The 9906-nt window shown below is 42.1% G+C and overlaps 1 protein-coding gene across 1 annotated transcript; it reads left to right on the top strand.

The window, feature by feature from the left end:
• The first annotated feature begins 36 nt into the window (after positions 1 to 36).
• aldh3b1 (aldehyde dehydrogenase 3 family, member B1) lies at positions 37 to 9524 on the top strand. The gene is made up of 11 exons (XM_076753519.1): positions 37 to 254; positions 1292 to 1461; positions 2042 to 2152; positions 2269 to 2389; positions 4317 to 4402; positions 4516 to 4597; positions 5040 to 5432; positions 6251 to 6417; positions 6507 to 6606; positions 7909 to 8102; positions 8920 to 9524. Exons 2-10 carry the CDS (start codon positions 1300 to 1302, stop codon positions 8094 to 8096), a joined length of 1410 nt encoding a protein of 469 aa, XP_076609634.1. The 5' UTR covers positions 37 to 254; positions 1292 to 1299; the 3' UTR covers positions 8097 to 8102; positions 8920 to 9524.
• The last annotated feature ends 382 nt before the right edge of the window (positions 9525 to 9906 follow it).

The following is a 9906-nucleotide window of genomic DNA, read 5'->3' as shown; positions in this document are numbered from 1 at the left end:
CATGCAACAAATTCATGTGATCACACGCGGAGATACAGACTGAACATGCAAGGATCTCTCACTGGACAAGTTTCAGGGCTAGTTTTTCAGGATCAGCCTAAACCGTCTCCTCCCTCCCACATGCATTAGCTCCAGAGTTAACCGGTAATTACAAAAAGGACAACACCCGGAAACAGAAGCACGCCCTAGGTTCAGTTTTTTTTCGGTACGGGAGCCACGGTGCTGGGCATTTTCTGAGACGAGGCGCCGAACAGGTAGGCTCAACACAGCGCTGACATTAACCCTCCTGCTTTCATTTTCTGGACTGTGTGTAAAGTTGTAGTTCTCGCGGATGAATATCACAGCCTCAGTGTTCGTGGAGAATTCCTGTAAATTCAACAGAACAGAAATGGAGATGGAATCGGGAAATGACCAGACAGGCGTTTTGCTTGGTCTCAGCCTTCTTCTGGCCTCACGAAGCCACCCTACGGTAGCTTTTCTTAAACTTCACATGGGTCAGAAACGTGCATGTTAATCAAACTCTGAGCTCAAACTCGTTTTTTCCTCCCCTTCACCGCCGAGCTGCACGCGCTGTCTGACTGATGTGTCACATGTCAGACTGGTGTGCGAAACTTCATTGGGAAAGATCGTAGTTTATATTTCTTTGCTTTTCCTCAAAATTAACCAGAAGAATGATGCATTCTGAAGACATCTAATTAAACATTAAGACCTGCTAAATTCGGCGCACAGATTTTTATTTATTTTATTTTATTTTTTTTACAGACGTTTGTTCTCCGTTGCGAAATATTGCGAAATGACTTGTGGCGCGTTGCTAAATCCCTCAGGATCTGGTGGGTTTTCACTTCACTTTTTCAGTGATTAGTTCCATAGCTAGACCGGCGTGGTTTTTCCTTGTAATAGTATGAATAGCCTATATTTTCTGTTTTCTTACATTACCCATGCAGCTCTGCCATCTTTTCCCTACTCACGTGGACAGGCTAAAGACAAACAAGTAGCATCCTGTGTCACAGTGGGTACAGGCTTTGTTAGCAGCTACTGTGATCACAACAGGCTACAAAGAACACTGCAACAAGTCAAACACTAATCATCCTGGGAAAATCTACAAAGGAATAATTAATGGGAACACTTAATATGTGCAGAAACATATTATGCAAGTAATGTAACCAGACTGGATTGCTGAAATGACAGTTCAGCATTGTGATTTTTATCAAGTTAAAAAAAAAAAAAGGTGTGTGTGTGTGTGTGTGTGTGTGTTTGGCGTGTGTGTTGGGCGTGTGCGCATGTTTTCCAGGTGAAAGGATGGACACCCAGAGTCAGGTCGTGGACAGGTTGAGGTCAGCGTTTAGTTCAGGCGTCTCAATCCCAGAGCAGTTTCGGCGAACTCAACTGACCAAGCTTATGTCCATGATCAAAGATAATGAGGAGCTGATTTTAAATGCACTGCACAAAGATCTTGCAAAGGTATGAGACTGTCCTCACATGACACTGCTTCCTTAACTCATACAACACATAATCACACAACCAGAACAGAGAGATGCGGCAGCCTGAGGCCAACTGCTTTCTGCAGCCTTTCCGTCTGGCCCTCGCTGCCTTGATACTGGTGAAATTGAACATTTTTTTTAAAGCCTGTCGCACAACTGTCTGAAAGTACATGCTACTAAACATTTTCTTTTAAAATATATAACATAATATTTCCACTCCTCCTCCTGCTACTCTACTGATTTTATTAAGCCATTTCAAAATAGAAATGAATGGGGAAAAATAGTACTCAGTTTTATTTTCCTTTTTTTCTCCAATTATGTTTCTTCAAATGATGATTTTGTGAGAAGTTCACACACGTAACATTTTCTACAAATAGTAACCACTTTTCTTACTGATTGGTATTTCATGTGTACATTTTAGGTGCCAGAAAAGCACAAAGGCACATGGTGGCATGCATGCATGCAGGATGTTTGAAGAGCAGTACAAGCTATAATTTGTTTGTCTGCTACAGTTGAGTAAGCACTGACTTGCCTTTCTTCTTGCTGTCCTCACACATCAGCCAAAATTTGAGGCCATCCTGTCTGAGGTTGATATAGTGATCAATGAAGCCCACTACGCCATCAATAACTTATCAAGCTGGATGAAGCCGGAGTACGCCAGTACAAACCTGGTAGGTTTTGGCAGCTGCTCATTTTTGGCTCAGAAATACTGAGCGCATATATTGAATTTTCAAAATGCATATATATTGCTTTATAATTTGTTTTTTTTGCATATGTTAATTTTCAGGCCACTAAGTTTGATAACTGTTTTATCCGGAGGGAACCGTTAGGAGTTGTTCTAATCATCGGGCCGTGGAACTATCCCCTGCAGCTGCTTCTCTTACCCTTGGTTGGAGCCATTGCTGCAGGTATCATCCGCACCCACAGTACCAGGATGCACAGTACAGACTTAAAGCTGCACTATTCCTTTTTTTTCTTGGTACAATAATCACATGATTTATTTAAGGGGCCACTCTAGTAAGGAAACCAGAGAGAATAAATGACCAACCGTGCAGCGCCCTTCATCTACGAGGCTACAACAGTGACTTTAAATTTTAGCAATGAAAACAATCCAGGACTGATGTGTTGGTCATGCCCGAGGCTTTGGAGCAGACCTCAGTTTTCTTCTTTAAAAATGGAAATCAAACTCCTCTGCTCCAGAAGTAGAAACGTTTTCCCCACCTCCAGAATTTTTTCCGTCACTGTTTGAGCCCCATACATGCATTTGGTGCCGCGCAGGTAGTGTAAAATGCATCTTAAGAGCTTTTACACTGAAAATGGCTGAAAAACAACACTATAAGAGCGCTGAGAGTGAACCTCAGCAAACCCTATCAAACAGATCTAACCACGGGGCAATTTACCTGTATTACATTATCTGAGCTCTGCAAGACGCTGGAGTTAGTCTAACTCCTCCACCTCCTGTGCTGACCCTGTTCCTACAGCATTTTTAAAGCAGGTGTTTGACGGTGTGCCGGGTCATGTCCTGAAGATGAGAAATAGATCTCTGCAAACAGGCGTCTTCTCCGATGTGTTAAGAACAACTGTTACCATTACTAAAGAAACCCATCCTAGCTAAAAATGCACTCTGATATCCAACCGTCCTTTCATCAGTAAGATGCTGGAAAAAATCGTTTCAATGCCAATGAAAGAAAATAACGTTCTGGATGAATTTCAATCAGGCTTTAGAACACACCACAGCACTGAAACTGCTCTGACTAGAATAATCAGAGACCTCAGACTAAATTCAGATGAAAATAAGTGCAGCATTTGATATACTTGACCATGATATATCGTAATCAGTCATCTTGAACAGCTGGTTGGTCTTTCTCTCTGTGTGTTAAACTGCTTTGAAACACACATTAAAGGTGGAAAGTTTTACGTCAGTCTTGGAGATCATGTGTCTGAGAAACATGACATCTGTTTTTGGGGTTGTAGGGAGCTGCCTCGGTCCACTATTGTTCTCACTATACATGCTGCCACTTGCTGACATCATCAGAGAGCACAATGTACGTTTCCAAAACAACTGTACATCTGCTCTGAGCCAAATGATGCTGCATCTGTGGACTCCATTCCAAACTGTCTGTTGGCAATAAACAAATGGATGAGCAATAATCTCTTCAAGTTAAATGAGGACAAAACCAAAAAGTCGGCTCTAAAACAAAGAGAGAAACAGTGTTTAATTATCTGGGGAAATGATCTCCCCGGATTAAATCTGAGGTTTTGAGGTCTTGATGTTTTACTAGATTCAGATCTAAGGTTCAAGTCCCACATCAACAAGGTGACAACCTAAAAGAATGCAGAAATCTTATCTTTGATTGATGACTTCCTGACACAGGCCTGAACTTTTGTGCTCTGTCCCGCACTGCTGCACTTCTATTAAATTGTTGTGTTTTACTTACATTCTATGTAATCTATTTTAAATGTTATTTTCTTACTATTGTTCCGTGGGTTTGATTTTCCATCGTATCTTAGGCATTCTCTTTGTTCTATTTTCATCCTTATTTATCTTATTTTTACTGTTATTATTCAGTGGGTTTTATTCTCCATCTTACTTAACTTTCATTTTCTTTAGGTGAAGCTCTTGGTACATTTGATTTCTTTGCTGTAAAGCGCTTTGAGCTGCATGTCTCGTATGAATGGAACTATGAAAATAAAGTTTATTATAACTATTATCACCATGACAAAGTGAGGTTAGTGGACTGAGGAGCTGCATTTGGTCTTGACACAGCAATAGTCGACCATCCTAACACGTGCTGCTGTCGTAACTGACTGGAAGCTGTTGCTGTCTTTGACTAGGAAACTGTGCGGTCATTAAGCCTTCAGAGGTCAGCGCTGCCACAGATGCTCTGATAGCAGAGCTCATCCCCAAATATCTGTCTCAGGTAAATCCACTTCTGAGACTAAAAGATTTTCTCATTGTCTTTTTCCTTTTTTTGCTTCTTGGTAAATATAAAATTCAGTGACTTTCCAACAATAACCCATGTCACTGTGGCAGGACTGTTACACAGTTGTTCGTGGTGGAGCAGAGGAGACCCAGGCACTGCTGCAGAATCGCTTTGACCACATCTTCTACACAGGTAATACTTAAAAAACAGGATGGATCAGATCGCTGCATGCCACTATTTCAACTATAGGTGTTTCTATGTTGCCCTTTACACTGACCTGAAGACCATAATATCAAGGATTTGTCTTGAGAATCAGAATTGATTCTCAATCTCATCAATCTGACTCCGCTGTCAACGGAGCTCTTACTGGTACACACAGTTCCAATAGAAATAGAGATCCAGCTGCAATTAGAGATTCAGTGTTATATCTTCATACACTAAGAAATGCTAAAAATAAGCGGTATGGTTTGTATTCAGTCAGATAGTGGGACTGAAGGATGCTGGTTTTGATTCATGGCAAGATATCTTGATTCCTTCCAGCCAGATTGTCATAAAGTGTAGAAACCATGTTCATGCTCACCGGGGGATGAATCCTTTCCACTGTGGACTCTGACTCGTCAGCTGTGTCTTGCAGGTTCTCAGACTGTGGCACGCAGCATCCTGCAGGCGGCCTCAGTCCACTTGACCCCAGTGACCTTGGAGCTGGGCGGGAAGTGTCCTTGCATCATTTATGAACAGAAGAACATCACAGGTGCTGCTCGCCGCTTGGTGTGGGCCAAATTTTTTAACGCCGGGCAGAGCTGTGTGGCCCCGGACTACGTGCTGTGCTCTCCGGCCACCCGGGATGCCCTGGTGCCTGCACTGCGCGAGACCCTGGAGAATTTCTACAGCAAGGAGCCTCAGAACTGTCCGGACTTCTCCCGCATCGTGTCAGCCCGACACTGGACTCGACTCATGGAACTACTCAAGGAGTCCAGTGGCAAGGTTGTTTTTGGAGGAGAAAGCAACCAGGAGGACAAGTACATCGGTGGGCTTAAGAAACAGGAGTGTAGAGTTAAAAAGAGAGAGATTCTGGATGTCTGATGAAGTTACCTTTATAAGGTCCGCCCCACACAGGTGGTTCAGAGGAACACCTCGTAATAATGCTGCATGTCCATTTTTCTCTGAATGGGATGAAAGGGAGCATGGCCGAGGGCGAGAGGGACAAATTACAGTGCTGGCATTGAAACGGTGTATGTAACTTTAATTGAACACTGGTCATAACAGACCAAGTAAGCATTCAGCTGTAAAACCCTGGTGTGTTTTAAACAGAGCCTTTAAGTGCTAATGAAATTTAGCATCTCCTTTTTAAAGAATAATGTCGTGTTATTTCTTCTTCCAAATGTTACATAATCTCACTTTAAGGCTTGAAAGGCTGGAGGAAAGCAAGCAGACATTTATTTACGTTCTCCAAAAATAATGTTTCAGTATGACTCACAAAAACAAATGAGAAACATACGAGGAAGAAGAACAAAACCTGTATGCTCATCTCTCAAACTGGCCAGAAGAACAGTCAAAGTTAACAAAATGGAACAGAACGCACTGCAGTATCACTAATCTGACAAAAAGATCAGCTCACATTAAAGCTACAGTAGGAATGGTCTTAGAGTCCATGTATGGTTAGCTCAGATACTGTGCTCTCTAGTGGCGTTCAGGTGATCTCTTCAGCAGCTGGGTGAATGCTAATAGTTTCTTCTCCTATACAGCTTCAGACTTTATGAAATAAAGTTTCATCCACACAGTGGCTGTAGAGAAATCACGTCTTAATGCGTCTTCCGCTGTTTTCTGTCATTGTGCTCTCCTCAGCTCCCACAGTGCTGGTGGATGTGGCTGAAGATGACGCGCTCATGCAGGAGGAGATTTTCGGCCCCATCCTGCCCATCCTCACTGTTGAGTCTCTGAAGAAAGGCATCGAGTTCATCAACCGCAGAGAGAAGCCGCTGGCCCTCTATGTTTTCTCTGAGGACTCCTCTGTAAGAACGCAGACCTCTGCAGCCTCCCACATCACACCTCTGCACACACTGACTTGGCTTTGACGTCACATTGCCTTTCCTTTCTGAAGGTGGTCAACCAAGTCCTGGAAAATACCAGCAGTGGAGGATTCTGCTCTAATGACGGGATCGTCCACATGACCCTGCCAAGCCTGCCCTTCGGAGGCGTAGGTAGGTGTGACCTCGCCTTTTCTTTTGTTCCATACAGTCTGCTCCCGTCTGTCCTGCCTTTACAGTTTGTCATTTGGCAGACGCTTTTATCCAAAGCGACGTACATACGGGAGGTATAATACGGGAGATCGGGAGGGACTCTGCTTTACGTGATACTCACAGTCCTTACCTTTACTTAATGATGTTATGGTGGCTATAAACATGAGCATTTTAATATGACAATCCTCCTGTCAGAAAACTTACTTGGCTAACAGATGGGAAGGGGTTTAACACTGTTTAGGATTTTGCTTTCATATAAAACTATTAACAACTATGTGTTACCACTGAACTACTGCAAACATCTTCTGAGTGCCTTCTAAAAGATGATTTTGAAATGATTTGCAGTCCGAGTTATGAAGATGCTTGTTTGTTTTTGATCAAGGTCTTTTTATTTAGGTGTCACAGTTTACAGTTAGCAGTTCAACATAGGTCCAGCAAAACAGAAACAGGACAGTAAAACCCAACTTCAGACCAATGTAGCCCGTCTACAGTTTTGAACTGAATAACAGCATGTCTAAGACAAATTGAAGAGGAGAAGATTCCCTGTATTATTTTGTGCCAAGTGTCATCTGTGATTCATTTAAATCTGTCTCCAATTTATTTTTGAGGCGGTCCACATCATGAGAATACAGTAGTTTGTATATTGTACTAATAGTCTGTTTTTAACTAGTTTACAATCAAAAATTGAGTCTAACAGACAGGTTGGAGGACAGAAGGGAAAACATTTAAAGTTAGAGAATACAAAAGGAAAAAGAGGAAAAATTGCTGTCAATATACAGATCAGACAGTCATACCATACCTCTTCTGGACCACCTATCAAAGATCTCATCTGTTATTAATGGGATAAACATATGATTTTTTTTGCAATTGGTGTAGATAGTAGATAGTTCTGTAAGTGAGAAGGATCTTCTAAACTGGTCCCAGATCTTGATTGAGTGTAAAACAACCGGGTTAGAAGTGAAGTTAGAAATGGGCTGTGTTAATGGCAACACAATAAGGCTTTTAAAGAAGTGGAATTTACAGATGCCCCCTCCAGATTTAGCCATTCAGTGTCGGTGCTGTCATTATCATTACCCATCCAATACAGCAATACTCTAATGTTAACCGCCCAATAGTAATACAAGAAATTGGGGAGTGCCATCCTTCCCATTGAGCGAGGTCTCTGAAGTACACTTCTTTCTGTCCAGGGTTTTTTCTGTTTCAAATGAAGCTTGATATCTGATTACTTAATTTGGTGTTTGGTGTTTTTACCCCTGTGTTCAGGGTCCAGTGGCTGGGGCAGTTACCACGGCCGCTGGGGCTTCGAGGCGTTCAGCCACCGGCGGGCCTGCATGCTGCGCGGCTGGGCTTTGGAGAGACTCAACAGCCTGCGCTACCCACCTTACCAAGATGATAAACTGAGCTGGCTGCGCTGGACCGCCTCGCAGAAGAGCAGCTGCTCACTTATGTGATGACAGGCAAGGGGAGCACTCATCTGCGTGGGTGTGTGTGTGTGTGTGGGTGTGAAGAGAGTGGAGCCTTTTATACTGTATACATGAATGTGAATGATGGGGACATTTATCTGGAAATAGGATTAATCGTTCATTTTTTTAATCTGTTGGGAAGGTCATTTGTGTGTTTGTTGTATGTTTGCAGCATGAGGCAGAACAAAGTAACATCGAAGAAGGAATGAAAGGGATTCTGAGAGCATGGAGGACCGCTGTAACACGTACTTAGAAAACAAGCATTCATTTTAGAGGAATGCAATTACAGGCCAATTAGCACAGCACCTGTTGTGTCAGAGGTCATTGAAAGATATGTGGCAGAACAACTTAGTGGCCACCTGAACAGCATCCCATCCCATGCAGTTTGGTTGTCGATCCAGCCATTCAGTGGAAGCTGCTAGCTGCTTTCTGTGGGAGAACATGACATCTAAACTGGATTTGGGGCCATATTCTTACATCTAAAAACAAAAAAAGCCTTTGACACTGTGCATCATTGTGTTCTACTAGCCAAGCTTTCAATGTTCAGCTTCTCTGCTAAAGCTGTTAAATGGGTGCAGTCCTCTGTGGAAGGCAGAGCACAGAGGGTCAACGTAAATAGTGAACTATCGATGACCAAACAGGAAGCTGCATGTGCGTTCAGGGCAGGGATGGCCTTTGTCCCACAGTGGCTAAGAGGCCGTCAACACCGCTGTGTGTTTTGTGTGTTGATGTCCTTGTCTTATGAAGTGTGCTCTGCTGTATGCACAGCATTGCTGTTCCTGTTTTAATTGGTTTTATGTGTCTTTTGTAGCTGCCATTACACCTGCCCAGGGACTGCGGCTGAAACTCAGCCTGGATGGCGGAACGGTCACATTTACAGGAATGTTCATTAGCGTGCACCGGCCCTGTCGCTTTAAACTGTGTAAATAAATACTGGGTAATAGTGCACTGTATTGTGTTTGTGCACTTTCCGTCATGCAAGTTGATTTCCCAAAGCAGACTTCTATAATGATAATGATAATGATTTTGTATCTATTGTGTTTTTAAGAAGATGTCATGTCATGTATTTTCTCCTAACTGTAGAAGAAATCCCCCCCCTTGTTTGTCAGCTTGTACTTCACTTTCAGCAGATGTATTCTGGTTAGCACAAGTCAGACAAAATAGGCCTGTTGAGATCAAGAAAATGCCAGGATTCCTCCACCTGCCTTAGTTTGTCCTCTTCCACTGAAGACAACGATCTGACAGCATCATTTTATTTAATAACAGTATTTGCTCATCACTGTAAAGCTATTTTTAATGTTTTGATCGATTGGTTTGTTTCCTCTTGGTGTCAGAAGAGATTCACATGTTACTGTCTGTATTTTAATACTGTGTTTCCATAATATACTGTAAATAAATTTGAGATTTTACCAACTATTATTTGAATGCTGCTTTCTTCATGAAAAGAATCCGATCCTTATTTGTCCACGTTCTAAACCCCAATGAGCACACGCTGCCAAAGGACAGTTATATGTTAATTGACAAGATATGCAATGCTAAGTCTGCTCACCTTTTTAGAACATGCAAATTCTAATCTTAATTTTAACGAGCTATTTATGTGTGCTCAATTATAGCATTCTTTTTAATATGTTTCAGTGTTTAACTTTGTTTCATCATTTTTAGGTCCTTTTATTCTTTAGGCTATTGTGATGTACTTTGTAAGCTCTTCAATGTCAATCCATTTTATTTTTAAGTGAAAAAATCACCATGCAGCATGGTCCAAATACACTTTACAAGGGGATAAAACACACAGAAGACA

Source organism: Chaetodon auriga, chromosome 16 (assembly GCF_051107435.1).
Source record: "Chaetodon auriga isolate fChaAug3 chromosome 16, fChaAug3.hap1, whole genome shotgun sequence".
NCBI lineage: Eukaryota > Metazoa > Chordata > Actinopteri > Chaetodontiformes > Chaetodontidae > Chaetodon > Chaetodon auriga.
This window is presented reverse-complemented; position numbering and strand designations above follow the sequence as displayed.